The sequence below is a fragment of the Pongo pygmaeus genome, chromosome 21 (assembly GCF_028885625.2).
Source record: "Pongo pygmaeus isolate AG05252 chromosome 21, NHGRI_mPonPyg2-v2.0_pri, whole genome shotgun sequence".
In the NCBI taxonomy this organism is placed as follows: Eukaryota; Metazoa; Chordata; class Mammalia; order Primates; family Hominidae; genus Pongo; species Pongo pygmaeus.
In genome coordinates this window covers 20,012,858-20,038,224 of record NC_072394.2, presented here as the reverse complement: position 1 = coordinate 20,038,224, position 25,367 = coordinate 20,012,858, and the positions used below count along the sequence as shown (strand labels likewise).

The 25,367-nt window shown below is 44.4% G+C and overlaps 1 protein-coding gene across 6 annotated transcripts in view; it reads right to left on the bottom strand.

Annotated features, from left to right (window-relative positions):
- SYNDIG1 (synapse differentiation inducing 1) overlaps positions 1–25,367 on the bottom strand; it is a 199,584-nt gene that overhangs the window by 51,706 nt on the left and 122,511 nt on the right. The window contains exon 4 of one of the 6 annotated variants that reach the window (XM_063658989.1): positions 12,330–15,925. The exons of the other annotated variants lie outside the window; for them this stretch is intronic. Coding sequence (XP_063515059.1) covers positions 15,851–15,925 — 75 coding nt within the window. The 3' untranslated portion in view covers positions 12,330–15,850. Of the gene's footprint in view, positions 1–12,329; positions 15,926–25,367 lie in introns of those variants that run through there. 6 annotated transcript variants of the gene reach the window in all.

The window sequence follows — 25,367 nt, the reverse complement described above, 5'->3', positions numbered from 1 at the left end:
GGCACAGGGTCAGGAGGGCAAGCATGAAGGGAGAGCCTCTGTGTGGAGGTGCCGAGGCAGGGGGTGCGGGTGGCTTTGGGACACACAATGGGGGACACAGGAGGCTCGGGGTCTGGCTAGGCACAACAGGTGGGCTGAGGGCAAGTCTTTCCCCAGTCCTGGTTCCATGCTGGGGTCCACGGGCAGGTCTGTGTCATGGAAAGCTGACTGTGAGGCCAGCAAGGAGACTGCATCAAGTCTGGGCATGCAGCTCTGTTCGGGAAGATGGCAGGACAGAGAGCGGCTGTCCAGGTGCGGATGGTGCTGTCTCTCTGATTTGCAGAGTAGGCTCGCTTGCTCCCATACAGCACACACAGCTGTCAGCCTCACCACATCTTGTCTTATCTCAGAGGCCCTGGGACAGGGAGTAACTTGGCCACGGTCACAGAGCTGGGAATGGCCGTCACCAGGATGCTTTCCAAACTTCCAACCCCAAGCACATTACCCTTTATCTGAATAACAGGGAGGTCTGGTATCCTCTAGGTTGCCTTGGAGATGGGCAGTTTAGCCAAGCATTGGAAGGATCTGCTCTGACACCCTGCCTTCACCCTATCTCATGGTGCCATCTCCCAGAGATGCAGTCTCCTCATCCATAAAGCATTCCTTCCCATCTCATCACTGTTGTGGAGGCACACGTGTGACGGAGCTCATGAAGCACTCAGCATGGTGCCTGGCACATGGAAGAGCTCAGGATGTGATGGCCTGTGGTTGAGATGGGCATGCAGGATGTGTCCCGTTGCTGGGGTGGACCCCCTGTGGGGTTTGTCCCTGCCCCCGAGTGGCTGGCAGTGATGTGTCTAGATCCAGGAGCCTCCCCGACCCTGAGTTCTTGACTCCTGCAACCATTTGTTTATGGACCACCAAGAGCTGGAACCCTTGATGCACACTTTTTGAAGATGGAGAGCTATTATAATTCTATGCTGGGACTGAGGGGGAATATTTCTGAGTTAAGATATATTTAGAAACATATCTAAGGTTGACTTTCCTTTAAGCCTTTTCTCCTAGCTTTTGAATTCTGTTAAGTTACTGGGAAATAAAATTAATCTTTTGTAGGTTAATGAAAGGTTGTGCCAAGATCAGTTTTAAGTCCTGCTGCCAAAGCCATTCTTTAGTCTTACGGCTTGGGATGACATATCATGAATAATAGCGCAGGCTGCTTTCTTCTCCTGCTTTAAGACAAAGGCACAAGGATGTTTATGTCAACAGGGACCATTCAATGTTCCCAAGTAGACTCAGGACTCGGGGGCACCTGACGTCTGTCCTGGTACCAAAGGGTTAAGCCCTGTCCAAAAATTAAAGACAACTTCCCAGCTCCTTCAGCTAGGGTCACACTGTTCCATCTAAATAAAAAAGAGGAATTATTTGGAGAAAAGAAAAGTCTTGGGTGGCCTCCGTGCTCCTAAGTGGTGACGAGGATTAATGAAGAATTTGTAGAAAGAATCGGCCTTTCTCATGAAAGGCACACAATGGTGACAGGTTCAATTGTTTGCCTCTAACCACGCAGAACCTTAGAGAACTTGATACATAAACTATGTGATATTTCCTGGGACAATATTTTTCTTGCTCTTGCCATTAAGTGGCTGTGTCCCTGTCAGCACAGCTATGCAATGGAACTGGGTATGTCAGGAACACTCTCATTAAGACATGCAATTACAGGAAGCAGTGCAGGGTTTGGTGTTCCCTGTATTTTATTTTAGAACACCTGAATTACAGGATTATCCCATTCTCGGGGATCACATCTGACAGTAACAACATGAGGGTTCTGGCCAGATTCGCTATGATTCTTGAGCTTAGAATGCTCAAGGGAGATCAGCACCATGGGCTAAAACCAAGCAGCAGAGCCACGCTGCATGAGGAGGGGCCTGGGAGAGGCGCCTGGCCCATTTCCTGTGGAGGAAGTGGAAGCTTGTGGGTAGAAGGCCTCCAGGCAGAGGCTGAGGAGGGGCTCCTGGAGGGGTGGCATGGGAGGACAGGCCATGAAAGGTGGGGGTGGCAAGGGCACACCAGAGTACAGAAGGCAGAAGAGAGTGGGAGGGGGAGGATGTGGCCCTCCCGAGACTCTGTGGGAAGGATGGTCCAGCTATAGGTGGGAGGGGGTGCTGGAAGTAGAGCCCTAAGCTGAGTTGCGAGGGCCACCAGCCTCCAGCAAAGGTGCTCTGAGTGAGCTCTGCAGAGCATCGGGAAACGCTGAAGTCTGCGCTGGGGACAGGCACCAGCTTACCTGCCTTAGGAGCATTAACTTGGGGACTTTGGCTGACACAAGAGAAAAGGGAGGTATGAAAACAAGGTCGTGAGCTGGAAGAATAGTCTAACAGTTCCAAAAAGAGGCAGGTCATGAGAACCAGAGTAGAGCAAAGGGACAGCAGAGGGGAATGGAGAGGACAGGAGCCTTCGCAGAGAGGGAATGTTTGGGATTCACAACCTGGAGAATGTGGTGGGGCTAGGGGAGGGAGCCGTGGGCCGCGGTTTGGAGCCCTGGATGTGGGCAAACAGTAGTTCCAGCAGCAGAAATAAGGCGAACACTCAGAGGCAATATCCTGAACATCACGTGGTTCAGCTAGGGGAGCAGATTTGAGAGAATCTTCCAGGAATTGTGCCTGGGAGCTGGCCGAAGACAGAAGATGCCCCTCTGACTAAGAAAGTAAGATGGCAGTTCAACTCATTTCCTGTCATTGCAGCAGGGCAAAGCCCTCAAAGAAGACCCAGCCTTTCTTGACAAGGCAAAGGTGCCGAGAGTGGCCTGGCTTCCTCCTGTGGATCCATCTCCCTCTCCCTGGGCAGCACCAAGCACAGCGCTGGGCAAAGAACACTTACATGCACCTGGGCAAATACACAGTGCCTGGTCCAGGCAGGGAGAAGGTCAGATGGCTTCGTGAAGGGCTCTGCCTCCCTCCAGACTCATCAGCTCATCAGCCAATTTGGGGCAACTCCCTTTCTCACGATTCAACTTTCATGCATAATAAATTGTGCCCTGCTGAGAGTGTTACTTGCAAGATACCTTTCCAATTACCTAAAACTCAGCTTAAGGACCAGAACAATCAGGCAATGCATAAATTGGAGCTTCTTTTGTGTGTGTGGTGTGCGTGACTCAGGAACCCTGCTGTGGAATCAGAGATGGGGATAGTACATTCATTCTGGCTGATTAGCACTTGGCCCCCCTGTGTGCAGAGCTACATGCATAAACATGCTTCCGAGTGCCCACAGCGGGTGATCCGGAATCATTGCGTGGACACAGGTGGCTCTGGAATGAAGAATCACCACTTACAATATCCCTTTTGGTTTTCACACTCAGTATGACATTCCCAAAAGAATGCAAAGCATTCTATACACCTATAAAGACCAGGCCAAAATTATTCAAAATTGTCACAGGAATGCAGAGAATCATTTTAAAACTGAGCTTGGAGAGCCCCAAGATACCCCGTCTCTCCACCCATCAGTGTCAGTCTAAAATTAGCTGGGTGAGAATCGCAATTTCTATGTTTTCACCTGTATTTAGGATTCCTGGCAGCACCACAAAGTATTGCCCACATGCTCTTCATGTTTTCTGAGCCTGAAAACTTTTCCAGGATGGCCTGGAAGCTCCTGTGCTTTTCCTTTTGACCAAAAAGGGATGACCAGAGGCCCCATGTGGTGGTGGTGGGCAGTGTTGCATGTGGGATGGGCCTGGGAACATAGGGAAGTGGCAAGGAGGATAATGGCAGAATGGGGGTAATGGGGAAGCCTTGGGGTGCAGGCATGTCTGGAAAACACAAGCTCAGGTTGGGTGGAGTGGGCTTTTGAAGGGTGATACTGTCCAGATGGAGGTTGGGCCTTGCACGGTGAGCTGAGATATGAATGTTCAGGTGGCCCCAAACCATGGAGCCTTCTGGAGAATCACAGTTGTGCTGGTGACTTTGGTTATAAACTCATCCTTCCAATTTCCTACACTTTAGTGCAGGGCCAGCTCTCAAAGGCAGCTCTCTCTGCCCGTCTGTTTTGCTATTTCCAAATCCCCTGAGCAATCTGCAGTCCTGTTGCATCATCATTTATTTCTGAATTCACTGAGGCATCCATCCCTTCCAGCTTCCAGCTGAGTCCGGGCACTCATCATCCTCTGCTTCTGTGTGTGCTTGAGTGCTGCCACAATGCAAAGCTTCCAGGGACATACATATGGACTGATACAAGTGAATGCTGCAACTGTGCTTCAGAGACCCTTTACTACTTTATACACAGTCTAGACAGGTTAAAAATAAAGAGTGCCCCATCTAAAAGGAAGGACAGAAAAAGAAAAGCAAAGGGCATCCCACATCCGCCTTCCACGTCAAAGCACAAGCTCAAGGTAATTTTTTCAGCTCTAAATTGGGCATTTGCTGTGCTCTCTGTCTGGGATTCTTATAACTCCCTAAGCACCAGAAAATGCTAAGCTAAGCAAAGAGGCAAGAAAAGGAGGACATTGCTGAGAATTGCCACCTCCAGAGTCGTGAAGCATGGGTCCTCTTGCTATGCCATTTTTCTACAACAGAAGTGCAGATGGTAATGTGATGAGCACCTTTAAAACACCCATGACACTGAGATGTACCTAAAATAGCCCTGGATTCCCATGAGAATCTATAATGTGCTGATCAACCCATGCCTCATTTGTCACCCCTCATTTAAATCTGTAGGTTTGGCTTGCACCAACATACACGTGAGTCCAGACACACAAAATTACTGTCCTCCACACAAAGCAGTACTGTATGCTGTTTTTCTGAACATCATCTAATCTTAGCTTTATTTCTAGAATGCAAGGGTTGGTCAAGAGAACTGAGCTTATATTATTAATATCATTCACATGATTCTCTCCACCTACACTACTTCTCAGCCCCATCCTTACTGATGGCCATCGAGCGGTCTGAGAGGTACTTATTGCCTTATTTATGGCTGAAAGCTTTCACTTACCAACAGGAAAGGTAGTTTCAGTCACCTTTTAATTATTGTCTCATCCATGAGATCAGTGTACATAATACCCTGTATATTCCTCCCAAGCATCTTGTTATGTACACACGTTTCATGTTCCTGTGTACAGAGGTCTGGACACAGGGGCCCTGTGGTGCTGTCACTTGAAGTGGGTCAGTTGGCGGGTGATGGATTGTCACCGTTAAGATTTTATTGGCGGGGCGCCGTGACTCACGCCTGTAATCCCAGCACTTTGGGAGGCTGAGGTGGGCAGATCACCTGAGGTCAGGAGTTTGAGAACAGCCTGGCCAACATGGTGAAACCCCATCTCTACTAAGAGTACTAAAATTAGCTGGGCATGATGGCAGGTGCCTGTAGTCTCAGCTACTCGGGAGGCTGAGGCAGGAGAATCTCTAGAACCCGGGAGGTGGAGTGAGCTGAGATTGCACTACTGCACTCCAGCCTGTGTGACAGAGTGAGACTGTCTCAAAAAAAAAAAAAAATTAGAAGATAATATTGCCAAAATTTAAAATAATTTCTGTAATATTTGTCATGGGTTTATACTCTAGAAAGCATTGATAGATCATATCTTTATAATTAAAATTCTTTTATTAGGTACACAACTGGAAGGAAACACTAAAATTCAGCATTGGAGACTAGAGGGTTTAGCTGCCGAAGATGTTTTGAATGTGCTCTGACATCTTGTTTTATAAGAGGATCTCATCCTGGAAAAGTGTCTAAAATAGATTTCTGTATAAACCTGTATTTTAAATATACTTGAAGTAAATTGCAGGACATTATGTTAATGCATTAACGTTACCTTCGGGTATTTGAGATGCACATAACTGCCCTTGACTTACCCATTGTAAATATTGGGAGTTTTAGAAGATCATTAGGTTTCGTCAAATGGAGTACACGTAAAAAGTCTATAAAAATGGAAGAAAGTAATTAATAGAAGGTTCTCCAACTGTGGCCAACTCAAGTCCCAGTGTGCCAGTGAGAGAGCAGCTGGGCTTCCCTGTCCCCACAGCTGCCTGTGAATTTCGGCCCTTGAAGCAGGGAGAGGTGGAGCCCGAGGCCGTCTCCACTGTGAATGTGGCCCATGGTGACTGTCTCGCTCTTGAGGAGAAAAAGTCACAGCCAGGCAGCAGAAGGGGCGAACATTCGTCATCGGCCGAGGCTCTTCCTAGCTCCACTCTCCACCCCAGCAGCCTGGGTGAATCAGGCATTGAGGACGGCCCTTTGGCCAGAACCATGGTGCCCAAATGGGACTCTCATCAGCATGAACGAGGTGGAGTTTTCTTTCTTTTCTTTATTCTTTTTTTTTTTTTTTTTGAAACGGAGTCTTGCTCTGTTGCTTAGGCTGCAGTGCAGTGGTGTGATCTTGGCTTATTGCAACGTACGCCTCCTGGGTTCAAGCAATGCTCTTGCTTCAGCCCCCACTAGTATCTGGGATTACAGATGCACGCCACCATGCCCAGCTAATTTTTATATTTTTAGTAGAGATGGGGTTTTGCCATGTTGGCCAGGCTGGTCTAGAACTCCTGACCTCAGGTGATCCAACTGCCTCAGCCTCCCAAAGGGCTGGGATTACAGACATGAGCCATGGTGCCCAGCCAAGGTGGAGTTTTCAAAAAGAACTTTCACTAGGTCATCAATGGCAAACAAAGGCCAAATGAGTGGAAAGAAAGAGGTCGATCATATAACACATGATTCTTGCAAACTCCTTATTTCAAACTCCCTATTGACAGTACTGCCTCAACTGCCCAGGGCAGCTTCAAAATGAAGATCCCAGAATCATCCTCCAAACACTGCTTCTTCTCCTGCTCGTCAGTGTCCACTTTCCAAGTCAGCATCCAGGAGTAATCATTCTGACGAATACAGGAGCACACGGCCTTCTGCTGACTCCAATCCTCTTGCTTGGCAGCCCCTGGCCCCCACTGATCCTGTATGCTCCCCTACATAACCCCAGGGATGGGCACGTGTGCTTTGCTCTGCCCACCTGTAGCGCAGAGTCTAAACTCCGGATCTCTACTTCCAGAAAACCCTTACCGTAAGGATTAAATGGGCTACAGTAAGTTTCCTAAATCTATTCGAGGTAGCATCCAGAAGGACATTTCTAATTCAGATTTATTCTTTTTTTATAATAACTTTTTCAATAATATAATATTCAATTCTATAATAACCTAAGGTTTTACCTTAAAGTGCAATTCGTGCTTTTGATTTAGCATGAGGTCAACAGAACCTAAGATTCCGGGACAAAGTGAAATCTGGGGTAATTATCTGCTAGATATCTATTAGAATTCAGTGAAACAGTTTCCCAGAGAAAATTGTTCATGGCAAGAGGGGTCAGTCCCCTGACCATCAGCTGTTCAGGAGGCAGGGACATCCCACTAACCACAGCCTCATAGCCACATCCCCTGACAGGTGGAGCTTTGAGACTTGGCTTGAGGCCATCTGAGGCCAGCACAGGCTGCCCACATGGCTGTGCTGGAGACACTTGCAATGATGCTCCAGTGCCTCTGTGATCAACCAGCACATTGTTGCATCGTCCCAGCCTCTGGCCAGGCTGCCCTGGTAGTCACAGAAATGGCCACAGATAGTGACCAGAAGCCGAGGGACACCACAGAAAACCATAGTGCTGTAGGACCTGCACAGAAGGCCTCGATCTTAAAAGAGATGCAAAAGAAACATGTGGACAGCTTTACTGTCGGAGGCATGCTAAATTCTAAAAGCTTCAGGTACATCATTTAAAGAAAAATGATCACATGTGGGAAATGTAATTGGAGGTGAGCCCTAAGTCCAAAGGGAAGAGTGCACAGCTTACAATGTAATGCATTGCTATGTCAGCTCTGGGTCCCACACATCACAGGCTTTGCAGACTCTGCCCTTGGACAGTCAACATGCATGTTTTCTCTGCTACAGACAAATAATCACAAAATCAAGATGCTAATTACCAAGACAATGCATCACCTATCAGTGGAAAAAAAAATCTATCCAATCCACTGAAAGGAGCAAAGAAGACATGATGTATTTGTTCATTTATACACTAGAACAAGTTAAAATCAGTAACTAACTGCAGCATGGATTCCAGAGGAAAAAAATACATAAGAAACCTGATTTGTCTTGGCTGCACCAGATCATTAATATTTATATGGAATTGTTTAAATCCAGAAGTTGCAAAACAGCTCTCAGAAGCTACAATCAGCATATTAAATATGCATATTGAGACAGAGATACAGACTGGGGGAGGGAGAGAGAGAGAGGAGAGATACCATTTGACTATTTAACTGCCCTCACACATTTCCCTGATACAAGTTAAAATAAACCCATGTAGTAATATTGGAGCTGTTCCTCTAGCAATGTTTTTCAATGCATTTGTCTGCAAAGTCAATGTTATGCTTGTATCTGGCTGGGCTCTTGTAGCCCTCATTGCAACCTTCATTTACATGTCACTCACCCAGGGAGGCAGATGTGGGCCCACTGCAAACCCTTCCCACCCATCTGTCCCTGGGTAGCATTTTCTTTCTGCGTGGCTCCATCACTCCTGCTTGGTTGGGATGCCCCTTGCCAGGACTTTCTCCTGGACCCCAGCACAGTTTTCATGTCTTTACCCAGATGCCCCCCAACTACCTGCCCATGACCTTGGATGCCCTGTGACTCTCAAGAGAAAACTTGGGTTTTGTGCTGATTCCGAATCTACCAGAGCCTAAAAGATGCATTCATTAGATGGGATTCAATTTACTATAAATCTGGGGACGTTAAAAAATAATGAACTTAAGGATAAAAGTGGGATCTGGTGGGGTGCACGGAACATTATCCCAGTGTTACCGGAAAGGAGTCCCGATCCAGACCTCAAGAGAGGGTTCTTGGACCTCATGCCAGAAAGAATTCGAGGTGGGTCCATAGAGTAAAGTGAAAGCAAGTTTATTAAAAAAGTAAAGGAATAAAAGAATGGCTACTCCACAGGCAGAGCAGCCCCAAGGGAGGGCTGCTTGTTGGCTCTTTTTATGCTTGTTTCTTAATTATATGCTAAACAAAGGGTGGATTTTTCATGATTTTTCTGGGAAAAGAGTGAGCAATTCCAAGAACTGAGGGTCCCTCCCCTTTTTGGACCACATAGGGTAACTTCCTGACATTGCCATGGCATTGTAAACTGTCATGGCGCTGGTGGGAGTGTCTTTTAGCATGGCAGTGCATTGTAATTAGCATATAATGAGTAGTGAGGAAGACCAGAGGTCACTTTCGTCGCTATCTTGGTTTACCTTAACCAGCCCCTGTTCAAGATGGAGTCACTCTGGTTCAAATGCCTCTGACACCCACACTTATGGATGATTATGAACAACACCATCGAGTGTGTGGAATCCGTGGAGCTCCAGTTCCACACAATGCACATGTTCTAAGCACACAACTTTGAAAAAAAGAAAGAATAATACAAATTTCAAAAGAAGTCTGTTTTTGTGACAAGGTTTAGAGAGAACATGAAAAGGTTGTTTATTTTGGTAAGATAAATGATTAGGAAGATGGACAGGTGACAGCTGCGGAGAAACCCAGGGCATTTTGTTTCAGATGTTTGGGAAAGTTCCAGTTCAATTATTGTGTCAGGCAAAGGTTGACTGCGGCTGTGCTCCTGGTTGGGGGCAATTGAGGGGAGGAGAATGAACTCCCCTGGCGTTCCTTCAGATATTCTTCTCCCCATTTGTCTGCAGGAGCAGGTATCCACTGCACCCCACAGTGCCTGACGAATGTCTCTGCTCGTTTCCTTGTGAAGAAAATTCTTCTGGGCTAAGGATGAGTTGTTTTCAGAACACACCGTTTCTATATGCTGCTTTCTGACAACTCCTCCTGATGGTCTACTCCACTAACAATGCAATGCTCCCTCGCTGAGAATGCCCTGTCAGTGGACAGACCCTGCTTTGCACTCAGGGCTTCTGGCCCTCCGCTGCCATCCCAGGCCTGTGTCCATGTGTCCCTTCTGCTGCATACAGCTGAAGTCCTGTGATTTACTTCCTCCCTGAGGCTCTGACTCAGGGCACGTCTGTCATTATCGTTTCCACTTACCGTGCAGGAACAAGCCAGAAAGACCAGGAAATTAACACCTCTTGTGAACAGCTCTCACCTATGGGCACCTCCAGCCCTCACCTCCCTGATCAATGGCAGAGCTTGGAGCACTAGGAATGAAGCTCTCCCCAGAAGTCCCCATGGGTTGGGGACACTTTTCTACAGCCCTGCCAAAGGCATGTGCTCAGAGGATTTGGCAGCATGGTTTGATCTTAGCCACAGACAATCTCTCCCAACTCTGGACACTTTTTGGTAATGCTGCATTTATAAGCCACATGGTTCATCTTTAGGAAATGACCAAGCAGAACACGGGTGTGCACATCTTTGCATCAGACACAAACACAACCAGCATTTAAATGAGCACCTACAATGTGGCAGATTCCATGCCCAGTGGCTCTTTGTAGCATTTAAATAAAGATTGTTTCTTTATTTGCATTGGATTGAGCTGTATGGTCTTCATCCCATGTCCTTACACTCCTCATTAGCCTTGATAGCACTGTGTTGGTTACTCATGCAGTGCAAAGAGCCATTTAGAATGTCAGTTAGCACCAGAAGAAATAAGAATTCAAGTGACAGATAATCTAGGTCCTTCAACCAAGCTTCCAATTTTGTAGTTAAAAATATTTCTGTTATAAAAATAATATATTCTCTGTATAAACAATTAAGGAAACAGAAATATAGATTTCTGCTTCTGAGAATGCCAGACTGGTAACTCTTCTGCAGAAGACAGCTAAAAATCCTTAAAGAAACATTAAAGAAAATATTTTATAAAGCATTGAAGAGATAAGAAGATGAGCGATTATCAGGCCAAGGCCAGGGAGAGGACAGTAACTCAGAAGGGTGGACCAGGCATATGAGGACACATACGCCCTAGGGATGTTTGCTGACCATAAGAGGTGTCTGAGAGGATGAGTTTTGGGTTACTTTGTGAGATGGTAGGAATCCAAGTTGGATTTCAGAGCCCAGCGAAGAGGGAGATCCTGTAAACCAGCCATAGGATGAAGCACCAAAGAGCTAAGCCATGAGGGAAAAGGTGACATGAAAGTACACCAGCCCCCCATGAGCTACAGCCCAGTTCTGCTTCACCTCGGAGCTTGAGTGTGGACTAAGATGGTCTTGAATTTTTTGTGCTGTATGTGCTGGAAGAACAGCAAAGAAATAACCTATCTGAAGAAAGGTGGCATCATCCTAATCTTCAAAATATTACTATGAATACTTTGTCAAAAACAATGACCAGCATAAAATCAGCAACATCTGAGAAAATATACCATGAGTGAGAACAAGGAAAAACAACAAACACCCAGACTCACAGGGATCCCAGGTATCATAATGATCAGGCATAGACTATAAAATACCTCTGCTTACTATGTTCCAGGAAATAAAACAAAGCTTGGAAGTGTTGGCAGGTGATTGAAACATACAAGAAGGGTTGTAGGTGATCTGAAAAAGAAGACACATGGGAATTCTAGAATTATAATATTTAAAAAATATATATTATAATGGGTTTGGCAGAATTTGAGACACAACTAAAGAGGAAACTGTGGACCAGAATTCTATACCTAATGAACATACCTGCAAGAATAAATGTGATAAAAAGACATTTCCAATAACATAAAACAGAGAGTGTTTACCACAAGAAAAGCCACTCTAAAGGAAATTCTAAAAGATGTTCTTTAGGCAGAAGGGTATCATTCAAGCTGGAAGATAAAAAATTTAGGAAGAAATGAGGAGCAAAGTAGTGGAATCTAGGGATTTCTACAGTTAAATATCAACAATGTAAAACAATAACATTGTCATTTTGAAGTATTTCTTCCTGTCTGTCTATCCATCCATCCCCAGAAAAGATGATCTTCTCTTTAGTTCTTAAAGGCCCAAATTCATATTTTAAAAATATTGTTAAAATTGATTATTTTGATGAAACTGACAAAATCCTAGAAAAATATAAGTTGCCATAACTGATACGAGAAACAACAGAAAGCCTAATCAGAGATATTGATATTAAAGAAAAGAAATCACTAATTTAAAATCTTCCTATGAGAGAAGTCCAGGCTCAAAGAGCTCCACCAATGACTGCTATCAAAGATTTGAAAAATGGATCAGTTTTAAATAAATGTTCAGAGAACAGAAAAAGGGAACTCTTCACAACCAGAGTAACACTGATATCAAAACTTAATGAAGAAATTACCACAAAGGATAATATACATCAATCTCTCTCGTGAACAGAAACACAAAAATGTTAAGCAAAACAGCACACAAATTCAGCAACATATACAAATTATGATCAATTAGGGTTTATTCTAGGAATGCAAGGTTGGTTTAACATTTCAAATCAGTCAATGTAATTTATATTAGTAGATTAAAGGAAAATATTCATATAATTGTTTTTCATTTGCACAAAAAGCTTTTGGTAAATCCAACACCCATTAATGATTTAAAAATGAGTTATCTAAAGATCCTACTTAACAGTGAAATGTTGGAAATTTTTCCATTGAGACAAGATAAGAGTGCCATTCAGATGCAATGTGGCTTTTGCAAGTGCAGTAAGGAAAGATGAAGACATGGGCTGGGCGTGGTGGCTCATACCTGTAATCCTAGCACTTTGGGAGGCCGAGGCAGGCGGATAGCCTGAGGTCAGGAGTTCAAGACCAGCTTGGCCAACACGGTGATACTCCATCTTTATTAAGAATATAAAAATTAGCCAGGAGTGGTGGCAGGCACCTGTAATCCCAGCTACTCAGGAGGCTGAGACAGGAGACTTGCTTGAACCTGGGAGGTGGAGGTTGCAGTGAGCTGAGATCACGCCATTGCACCATTGCACTCTGGTCTAGGCGACAAGAGCAAAACTCCATCTCAAAAAAAAAAAAAAAAAAAAAAGAAAGATGAAGACATGAAGGTTGAGGAACTCAAACTTAGGTGGTAAAATAATAAAAATGTGCCAGAAAACTGTGTCCTGTGGAGGTCATTCCAGTGGTCATCGGGTGGGGAGGAAAGACAGCGATAAGGAGGAAGGATGGCTGGAAGGTGCTAGTCCTTCTACCCTGGGGGTTCCAGGGACATTCCTGACCTGGGTGATGGTGACTTGGCCACTTGCTTTAAAATAATTTGTTAAGCTATACATTTATGTTTCTATTCTGACTGTTATTTTCAAACTAGGAAAGATTTGACAATCCCCTTCACATTAACGGTGCTAAAACAAAGACACATTCAGGAAGGAAGAGAAAAACCACCCATTGCCTACAGAGGGGGTAATTTTCTTCCAGTCTCTTTTCCTTTTTTCTAACTTTCAAAAATGTATAATAATATATCACATATGTGGAAAGCTCGATAGTTTTTGTGAAGACATATGAAAGAAATTACTTGATTCTTCCAACAAATGACTGTATACTGTAGCATAACTTTTTAAAAATTTGTACAAATTTGTGAGATACCTCTGAAATTGTGTTAGATGTATACAATGTGTAGTGACAAAGTCAGGGTATTTAAGGTGTCCATCTTCTGAATATAATAGAGTTTTGTTTAACTATAGTCACCCTACACTGTTACCAACCATTGAATGTATTCCCTCTACCTAACTGTACATTTGTACCCTGTAACCCACTTCTCTTCATCCTCCCCCAGCTACTCACTCTTCCCAGTCTCTGTTATCTACCTTTCCACTCTCTACCTCCATGTGATCAGACTTTTTAGCTCTCATGTGTATAAGTGAGAGCAGGTAGTATTTGCCTTTTTGTACTTGGCTTATTTCACTTAATAATCTCCAGTTCCATCCATGATGCTGAAAATTGCATTATTCCATTCTTTGTTATGGCCAAATCATATTCCATTGTGTATCTATACCACATTTTCTTTATCCATTTGTCCACTGATTGGCACTTAGTTTGATTCCATATTTTTGCCATTGTGAACAATGCTTCAGTAACTATGAGGGTGTAGGTATTTATTTGATATAATTATTCCTTTTTCTTTGGGTAGATACCCAGTAGTGGGATTGCTGGGTCAAAGGTATTCTATTTTTAATTTTTAGAGAAATCTCCATACTGCTTTCTATAATGGTTGTACTAGTTTGCATTCTCACCAACAGTATATAAGAGTTCCCATTTCTCTGCATACTTAGCAACATCTGTTATTTTGTCTTTTTAATAATAGCCATTCTGACTGGGGTAAGATGATGATATCTCATTGTGATTTTGATTTGCATTTTTCTGATGATTAGTGGTGTTCAGCATTTTTTCATACATCTGTTAGCAGTTGGTCTTATTTTGAGAAATCTATCCAAATCCTTTGCCCACTTTTTAATGGGATTATTTGGAGGTTTTTTTCCTGTTGTTTGAATTTCCTGTATATTCTGGATATTAATCCCTTGTGAGATGTATAGTTTGCAAATATTTTATTCCTTTCTGCAAGTTGTATCTTTACTCTGTTGATTATTTCTTTTGCTGTGCAGAAGATTTTTTGTTTAATTAAGTCCTGCTTGTCTATTTTTGTTTTGGTTGCCTGTGCTTTTGAGGTCCTAGTCATTAATTTTTCGCCTAGACCAATATCTAGGAGAGATTTCCCTAGGTTTTCTTTAGTAGTTTTACAGTTTTTGGTCTTATTTAAACTCATTGTGTGTTGCTTTTTGCGTATGATGAAAGATAAAGGTCTACATAGTGTAAATTTTAAAATCACAAAACTGACCTTTTGTTGGAGGGATAAATGGAGAATAACTGATAAGACATAATTAAAAAATGTTTCCATGGGAAAAATAGTAAGCCAAAACCAAGCAGTGTTAAACTGAAAAGCAAATGAGGTCATGAATGAGATTGGACTAGAATCTGTCGGAGCCGATCCTGAACACATAGAGGTGCTTGTGGATTTCCTCACAGTTTCATCCACTGTGGGCCCCTCCCAGTCCTGGCGTGTAACGAACCTGCTGTGTGATCCTGAATACCTTAAACAACCTTGCTGGGCACTGACTTCCTCACTTGCTGGGTACAATAGAATTTGCCTATTTCAGGATTCTCTTGAAGATGAAATAAAACTCACTGTAAACTTGCTGTGAAACAGTGGCTCTGGGTATATCTGAAGGATTTTAAAACAGCACAGAACCTGATTTGTACAGACCTGGATTCCAATTTGTAAAATTTATCATCTGTAAAATGGTGATAATACTAGTACTAATTTCATGGAGCTGCTGTGGGAATTAGGTGCAATTGTGCATCTAAAGCACTTTGCCCTTGCTGCCGTTCTTGTTTCGTGAGTGCATGGTGGCAAGCCCTCCACTCCATACCCTGCACAGTGCCTGTCTGCAGCAGCGCATTTCTTGGCTCAATAGAGAACTGGAGCTGTGGCCAGGGAAGGCTTGCCGCTGACACCCAAACAGGCCCCTGCCGCACTCAAAACAGGGCTGTCCTGGTGAGAATGTTATTACCCTCTTTAACATGGGTTCCAATTTGGCTAACACAGGTTGCACTCTGAAAAAACGATTGATGTCAGCTTATTATATAACCCAAATTGTCATTCGATGTGAGGTGGTGTGGACCAGAATGCACCTCTATGCTGCAGTTTTGACCTCCTTGAGTCCTAGGAGGAAAGGCAGTCTTCTATGCTTTCTGATGAGGGCACCAAAGCTATGGAGGGGCTAAGGTGCTGCTCTGATTCTTGCATGCTGAGGTGACTCTCAGTTGATGCTTTTGCTTCCAGAGGGAGAAATATCAGACTCACCTCCTGTGTCTCAGTGTCCCTCAGCCTTGCTGTCTTTCAAGCTCACGAACTGCTTGCTCTGTCCTGGCCTTTCCAATGGGCAACTTTATGCAGGCCACATCAGTCCACTGCCTGGGGTCTGTGGCTCTTCCCATCACCACCAGCTTGACAAACTCCAGCCCAGGCTCCCAGATTCTGGTCTCCACAGCAGCTCTGGAGGAAGCAGGGTCTGGAACTTGTTAGTGTAGGGAAGTTCATTCCCTGTGGGGCAGACTTTAACACTAGGAGCTACACTGCCACTTCCCTCTCCATTTTCCCTCTGCTGTCTCAGTGAAGCCTACCCAGAGACCTGCTAGGAAGTGGAAGCTAGAGGGGAAGGCACTATACTATGTTGCCCTGCCTCCTTCCACACCTCCCTTCCATTTCCTTCGTGTTCCCTGGCCTGGCATCACATTTCTAAATAAGGCCTCAGAACTCCAACCTTTCTGCAGGTTCTGTGTTCTAGGGAGCCCAGTCGAGTTGATGGACTCAGATATTTCTGTCCAAGGCTCACCACACTGAGTGCATCACACAGCTGTCATGTTAGGGATCTCAGAGCCTCTAGGAAACACAGTGGCCAGAATTCCAGCCCTGATCCACCACAGACTCACCCAGTGAGTCTGTGTAAATGCAGCCCACTCCCAGCCTTAGCATCCCTTCCAGAACAAGGAAAAAAGTGGAAGAAATGCTGTACTCTTTAATATCTTGAGCTCTTTGGAAAAAAGACACAAGATGGGATAAGGCAGCCAAGGGGGAAACAAACTGTGTCCTGAAATAATATAGCAGGAACAAGGGAAATTACATGCAGCCATTTCCATAACACAAAGCCAGAATCTTTTCTGCACTCTCTATTTCTTTCCTCCCAAACTGCACTTTTATGTGCAGACAAATGTACAATGGACATCCATTATCTGTCTCCTGGGGAGAGCTGCTGGGACAGTTCTTCCAAATGTGTTCTGGAAGAGGACCATGGAAAAGGACACGAGGTGAAGAAGGAGGAGGGAATTCAGAGAGAAATCTGTTCATGGACTCCCAGTGGAGGACAGGGTCAGACAGCCTTCAGCACACCCAGGGTACTGCATTCCCCCCTCCTCAGCACTCAGAGGCTCTTTGCGCCCCACCAGCAAGGGGTGTGCCCCCCTTTACCATCTACACAGGCTGCAAATGCCTGAGCAAGGAGGATGCTTTGTGACCAGTGATATCCATTGAATCCAATGAGACTAAACATGCGAACGTGGCAGGTGTCCAGTTGACGGCCAACGAATTGATCTGAAAGGGACTGGGGGAGATTGAGGACGCAGAGCTTATATGTCCCGGCACTGACTGCTGAAGAATTCTGAAAGCAGGGGAAGGGCTCCAAGTGGGGTGAGGATGAGAAACAACTTGTAGGTAAAACACCACGAGTCAGGAGTGTAAGAAAAGGTTTGGAGGCCAGGCCCGGTGGCTCATGCCTGTAATTCCAGTAGTTTGGGAGGCCGAGCCAGTCAGATCACTTGAGGTCAGGAGTTCGAGGCTAGCCTAGCCAACATGGCAAAACTCTATCTCTACTAAAAATACAAACATTAGCAAGGCATGGTGGCGGGAGCCTGTAGTCCCAGCTACTTGGGAGGCTCAGGCAGTAGAATTGCTTGAATCCGGGAGATGGAGGTTGCAGTGAGCTGAGATCATGCCACTGCACTACAGCGTGGGTGACAGAGTGAGACTCCATCTCAAAAGAAAAAAAAAAAAGATTTAGCGACTTCACATTTAATTATCTCCTAAATGAGTAATTGGCAAAATAAACACATAAATACACATTAAAAATGAGTTGTTTTTAAAAAAATCAATACAAAGAAAATCACTTAAAACCATACACTTATATGGAAATTAAACAACCTGCTCCTGAATGACTTTTGGGTAAACAATAAAATTAGGGCAGAAATCAAGGAATTCTTTGAAACTAATGAGAACAAAGATACAACATATCAGAATCTCTGGGACACAGCTAAAACAGTGCAAAGAGGGAAGCTTATGGTGCTAAATGCCCACATCAAAAAGTTAGAAAGATCTCAACTTAACAACTTAACATTACACCTAGAAGAACTAGAGAAACAAGAGCAAACTAACCCCAAAGCTAGCAGAAGACAAGAAGTAACCAGAATCAGAGGTGAACTGAAGAAAATTGAGGAGTGAAAAACCATAGAAGAGATAAACAAATCCAGAAGTTTGTTCTTTGAAAGAATAAATAAGCTTGATAGACAACTAGCTAGACTAATGAAGAAGAAAAGAGAGAAGGTCCAAATAAACACAATCATAAATTTAAAAAAACTCTCAGAGACTACCATGAACCCTTCTATGCACACCATCTATAACACCTAGAAGAAATGGATACATTGCTGGAAACACAAAATCTCCCAAGATTGAACCAGGAAGAAATTGAACACCTGAAAAGGCCAATAATGAGTTCCAAAACTGAATCAGAAATAGAAAGCTTAGCAACCGGAAAGGACTATATGGCTTCATAGCCAAATTCCACCAGATGTATAAACAAGCGCTGGTACCATTCCTACTGAAACTATTACAAAAAAGTTGAGGAGGAGGGACTCCTCCTTAACACATCCTATGAGGTCAGTATCATCCTGATACCAAAACCTGGCAAAGACTTAACAGAAAAAGAAAACTTCAGGCCAATAGACGTAATAAACATAGATGTAAAAATTCTCAGCAAAAACCAGAAGCACATCAAAAAGCTAATCCACCATAATCAAGAAGGTTTTATCCCTGGGATGCAAGGTTGGTTCAACATATGCAAACCAATAAATGTAATTCACTACATAAACAGAAATAAAAACAAAAACCATTTGATCATCTCAATAGATGCAGAAAAGGCTTTTGATAAAATTCAGCATCCTTTCATATTAAAAACCATTAATAAACTAAGCATCGAAGGAACACACTCAAAATAATAAGAGCCATTTATCACAAACCAAAAGCCAATATCATACCGAATGGCAAAAGTTGGAAGCATTCCCCTTGAGAAATGGAACTAGACAAGGATGTCCACTCTCACCACTCCTGTTCAACAAAGTACTGGAAGTCCTAGCCAGAACAATCAGTCAAGAGAAAGAAATAAAAGGCATCCAAATAGAAAGAGAAGTCAAACTATCTCTGTTGGCAGATAATATGATTCTATACCTGAAAGCTCCTAGATCTGATAAATAACTTCAGCAAAGTTTTAACATACAAAATCAATGTGCAAAAATCAGTAGCATTCCTATACACCAACAACACCCAAGATTCAAGAAAGCAATTCCGTTCACAATAGCCACAAATGGAATAAAATACTTAGGAATACAGCTAACAGGGAGGTGAAAGATCTCTACAATGAGAATTATAGAACGCTGCTCAAAGAAATCGGAGATGACACAATCAACTGAAAAAATATTTCCTGCTCATTGATAGGAAGAATCGATATTGTTAAAATGGTCATACTGCCTAAAGCACTTACAGATCTAGTGCTATTCCTATCAAATTACCAATGACATTTTTCACAGAATACGAAAAAAAGTTATTTTATAACTCACATGGAACCACAAAAGAGCTCAAATAGCCAAGGCAATCCTAAGTGGAAAGAATAAAGCTGGAGGCGTCATGTTACCTGACTTCAAACCATATTAGAAGGCAACAATAACCAAAACAGCATGGTACTAGTATAAAAACAGACATATAGACCAATGAAACAGAATAGAGAACCCAGAAATAAAGCCATACACCTAATCTTCGACAAAGTCGACAAAACAAGCAATGGAGGAAGAACTCCCTATTCAATAAATGGTGATAGGATAACTGGCTGGCTAGCCATATGCAGAAAGTTGAAGCTGTATCCCTTCCTTACACTGTATACACAAATGAATTCAAGATGGATTAAAGACTTAAATGTGAAACCTACAATTATAAAAACCCTGGAAGATAACCTAGGAAATACCATCCTGGACATAAGCCTTGGCAAAGATTTCACAGTGAAGACATCAAAAGCAATAGAAACAAAACCAAAAATTGATAAACCGTACCAATTAAACTAAAGAGCTTCTGCACAGCAAAAGAAATGTTCAACAGAATAAACAAACAACCTACAGAATGGGAGAAAATATTTGCAAACTATTCATCCAACAAAGGTCTAATATCCAGAATCTATAAAGAACTTAAACAAATTAACAAGCAAGAAACACCCGCATTAAAAAGTGGGCAAAGGACACGACGGATTTTTTTCAAAAGAAGACATACATGAGGCCAACAACCATATGAAAAAATGCTCAACATCACTAATCATTAGAGAAATGCAAATCAAAACCACAATGAGAAATTCTCACACAGTCAAAATGGCTATTATTAAAATGTCAAAAAATAACAGATGCTAGCAAGGTTCTGGAGAAAAGGGAATGCTTTTACACTGCTGGTGGAAGTGTAAATTAGTTCAGCCATTTTGGAAAGCAGTGTGGCAATTTCTCAAATAACTTAAAAGAGAATTACCATTTGACTCAGCAATCCCATCACTGGGTATACACCCAAAGGAATATAAATCATTCTACTATAAAGACATGTGTGTGCATATGTCCATCACAGCACTATTCCCAATAGCAAAGACATGGAACCAACTAAATGCCTATCAATGGTAGACTGGGTAAAGAAAATGTGGTACATGTACACCATGGAATACTACATAGCTGCAAACAAAAGGAGATCATGTCCTTTGCAGCAACATGGATGGAGCTGAAAGCCATAATCCTAAATGAACTGACATAGGAACAGAAAACCAAATACTGCATGTTCTGACTTACAGGTGGAACCTAAACATTGAGAACACATGAACACAAAGAAAAGGAACAACAGACAATGGGGCTGACTTGAGGAAGGAGGGTAGAAGGAGGGGAGGATCCAAAAATTACCTATCAGGTGCTATGCTTATTACCTGGGTGATGAAATAATCTGTACATCAAACTCCCATGACATGCAATTGACCTATACAACAAACCTGCACATGTGCCCTTCAACTTTAAAGAAAGACAAACTGAGTTTTTCCAGCAGCAGTGGGCCAGAGTGTGGACATTGAGCTGAAGTCCTCAGGATTTCCTGATTTCTCCCTACTTTCAGATGATCTTACTGACCTCAACTTTTTCCATGGGCAAATCAACTTGTTCTTTCCATATTAAAAAACTGCGGGCCATACGGGGTGGCTCACACCTGTAATCCCAGCACTTTGGAAGGCTGAGGCAGGAGAATCATTTGAGCCCGGGAGTTTGAGACCAGCCTGGAAAACAAAGAGAGATCCCCATCTCTACAAAATATTGAAATTAGCTGGGTGTGGTGGCAGGCACCTGTATTCCCAGCTACTTGGGAAGCTGAGGTGTGAAGATAGCTTGAGTTTAGGAGGCTGAGGATGCAGTGAGCCATGATCATGCTGCAGCACTCCAGCCTGGGCAACAAAGTGATACCCTGTCTCAAAAATTAAATAATTAATTTTAAAAACCTGGAAAGTGTGGGCAAATCATCCAAGTCTGATTATGATGGCCCTGTTGATTAGTTCATCAACAGCCTCGCAGCTCAAGAACACAACTAAGAAAGCAAATTCCAATTGCTGGCATTGTTTGGATCTCTGGGAGGAACCCATGTCCCCACACTCTCTGAGCAATGTCTTGACGGTGGTTACAGGAAGGTTTAGGCTCTTTCTGGGAAATGGACAGAAAACATTGCATCCCACACACCAGCCATAAATAATTAGAATTAATATACAGAGTAAGACTGAGAATGGAAGCACTTAATTCCTGTTGGAACAATGATGGTGTCGTGTCCCTTAATGTCCTACAAGGCTTACTTGAGTGACAAGTTTTCACACCTAAATCCCATAATTGTTCCCTCCACCTTTGCAGAATTTGCAGAGCATCTTATTCAGAGGAGTAAGAACAGCTTGTACGTGACTTATACTTCTACTCTGCTACACAGCATCAAATTCAGGAGAAATAATAAATACCTTTAGTACATATCATTACCCAAGATTGCTTGGTTCTCTCCCATAATTTAATATGATCCAGTTTTAATGGAGTCAGGGAGAAGGACAGACTTATCCCTGGGAGCTAGAAGCAGGGCTGCTATTTAACTGAAAACAAGAGGCAAGGATATCAGACTTCTATAGTTCTTCCCTATGTGGGTATTTGTAATGTCAAAAGCAAGACTATGATTTCCTCTAACACTTGGGCAGTATTTGGTGGAATCTGTCACTAAGTGCACTAATCACTGACCATTGACCCAGAAGTGGGCAATGATGGTGGGGGCACCGAATCCTGGCTCTACCCTTGGAAGCATGACCTGGGAACAGCTACATGACTCTTGCAGCCTAATACCTCATCTGCATCTGCCCCAAGAAGTGTGTGATGTCACGTATGTGCAAGGTGCTTGGTGCACAGGGGGGCTTTTTATTGCTCCCCTAACTGTCCCCCCATTCTCCTTCCCACTGTATTTCACAACATCTGTTTTCCTCTCTTTTGGGTCATTTTCATTATGAACAAGTATGCTATCATTTCTCCCACTTAAAAGCAAAAACGAAAAACAAAAGAACACTCTTGAGATGACCTCATTAAATAGCACCCCATTTCTCACTCTCCATTTACAGCAAAACTCTTCAAAAAAAAAAAAAAGACAACTAGTTGTACTATGTCCAACTACTCTCTTTGCACATCCATATGTATATTTACAGACAACGTCCCATTCTGTCTCTCAGGCTTGGGTGCAGTGGTGGGATCATAGATCACAGCAGCCTTGAACTCCTGGGCTCATGTGATCTTCCCACCTCAGCCTCATGAATAGCTGTGACCACAGGCACGAGCCACCACGCTCAGCTAATTTTTAAATTTTTGTATACATGGGGTCTGTTGCACAGGCTGGCTTCAAGCAGTTCTTCTCCGTAGGCCTCCCAAATACGTGCATTTTCTAAATGTTTTAATTGAGTATAGTATTCTTAAAAGTGTACACACACAAAAAAAGGTGTAAATAAAGCTCAACGAGTTTCCACAAGCATACAGCCAGCACCCACAAGACCCTCCACGCCCCTCTGCTGTGCCTGCTGATCCAAGTCCCAGCAGTGCAGCTCTGCGTCGCTGGATGGTTCCCTTCCTCTCGCTCTGGAGTCCGCTCCTCGGTGCTGCCCCTCCCTGCATGCCTGAAGCTGCTCATCAGTGGTCAATGCTCCCACGGGCCCCTCATCACCACGCCGGTGCTTGATCCCCAGCTCAGGCCTTACACTCCTACCCTCGGCCCAGACGTCTCCCTGGAGCCCCCATGGTTCGGTGCCTCCACGCAGAGGCCGACAGCTCCCGGACTTGAGAGGCCCCGCTGCCTACCCGGCTGCAGGAAACCCCTGGTCCAGGGCATCCTTCCCTTCCCTCTTCCTTTCACACTGCAACCTAAGCCTAGGGGACATTCACCCAGAAGACACCCCGCAGCTCCCCACCGCTTATGAAATTCCCAGCCACTCCTGCAGCGCAGGTCTCCACGGTTCTCCGGGTGACCGTTGCCGCCGCCTTGCGCCTCCCCCTCTGCCCTGTCCTCTGAAGGCTCCCGGGAGCATGTGGCCATAGGGGCTTCTCCTCCGCTCAAACCCCGGAGGCTTCTTATCCCAAAGTGGAAGCCTCGCTCGGTTACAGCCTAAAGAGTCTCGGGGTCTGCCCCTGTTAGCCCCGCCTTGTTAGTTATCCCTACCCCCATTCCCCACTCCACACCCGCGGCCCCCAGCCCCGCCGCGCCGGCCCCACCTGCCCCACGTGCTCCCCCCAGGGCCTCAGCACTGCAGGCCTCTCTGTCTGGAAGCTCCTCCCCAAGGGCTCCCCCTGGCTCAGCCCGCGGCTTTATCAGAAGACACCATCCTCTCCGCGAGCCCCGCCACGGCCACCCTGTTTAAAATGTTTCTCCCAGCTCCACACTCCCCATGTCCATCCGCATCTAATAGCCAGTGAGTAAAACGCAGAACAGTAAAGCTGACGTTGCAAGGAAGAGAGGCAGGCGACGAGCACGTTAGCTCTGAGAAGTGGGATTTGGTTTGCTCTGTTCACTGCTGCATGCCCGGCACTTACTGAACACGTGGGAGGTGTTTACTAATCAGTGGGTAAATGAACGGATTCCAAGGGGCTTTGCTATTAGCTAGGTTGCACTCTTCTAGATTTTCAGTACCATAAAAAGATTCTCTTTTTTCCCCTAGTTTGCCCAATTCCCTTTGCTGGTACTATTCATAAAATTCATAATCTGCTTCCTAATACCCTTTTCTCATTTAATTATTGTTATAATGTTGCAGTTAGTAAAGGAAAGAAACATTTTATGAAATGAAATTAGATCAAGACATAATAAATGCTTGGATGCAAAGACGTCTGCCAGCAGAGTCAACACAGGAACTCTCGGGCCTGCCCCGAGCAGGTCCAGGCCCAGTGCCCGCCTTGGGGCAAGGCTCTGGCTTTGGTCCCCGGCTGCCCCCGTCACATGGGATGGAGTGAAGTGCCATGAGGACCAATGCCATGTCATGCTCAGACAGGCTTTCCTCCCCTGCCAGCCTTTCCAAGCAGGGTGGGGGGATGGTGAATTTAGAAGCAAGGACTGTGGTTCTATTTTCGTTTGCAAACAGATAAAAGTCAAAGCTACATTGCAGAAAATGTGGCTTTAAGGGTTAGAAATATTAATATTTCCCTCATGTGCCTATACTTGCTACCTCTGTGATTTCTGTTACTTATTAAATCCCTTGAAACTTCAGTTTTGTTAATCTGTAAAATGGAGATAATAATTTTCCACCTTCCGGACTCACCGCGAAGATTAAATAAGATAAAGTGTGTGCATTAACTAGCTGACAGCAGCCACTCAGCCAATTATGGGATTCATGTCTATCCTCAGTATCATTCACAAATGTCAGTTCCTAGATGAAGCCACACCACCATAATTGCACACACCCACACCCTCCTCTGTATGAACTGGTTTACAAAGCGTGCTTGCAATGGGGGCTGGATGGAACATCGTTGGGCAAAATGAAGTTGTAGACAACATGCTGCCCTCATCTGCCCACCCACCCCCACCCCACAGCTCAGGGACAAGCCAGATGCCTCCCCCAGAGAAGGCAGGTGCCTCCAAGCTTGCACATCCTGCTAGCTCCTGCCTACTGCTCACCAATGTTGGTTTTAGGCACACCTCTCAACCTCACTGAACCCTGATTTCAGCACGCATGTCATGGAGTTCCTATGAGATAATGCATGTAAGACAGCAATATTCACACCCGAGCAACATCAGAACCCAAGGCATCCCTCCCTTCCCTCTTCCTTTCACACCACAACCAAAGCCCAGGGGTCATTTCTTCCAAAAGACATCCTGCAGCTTCCCACTTCTTATTAGATTCCCAGCCGAGACCGCAGCACAGGTCACCACGGCCCCTCCCGGGTGATGGCAGCAGCATCCATGAGGAGCTGGAGGCCTCCTCAAAATGCAGATTCCTGAGCTTTGCCCCAGAGACTCTGACTGAGCAGGTGTGTGGTGGAACAGACAGTGTACATTTCTAGCAAGTGCCTAGAGGGTCCAGGACCACATCCTGGAAGCAAGGGTGCATGGCTCCAACGCTGAACCTGGCA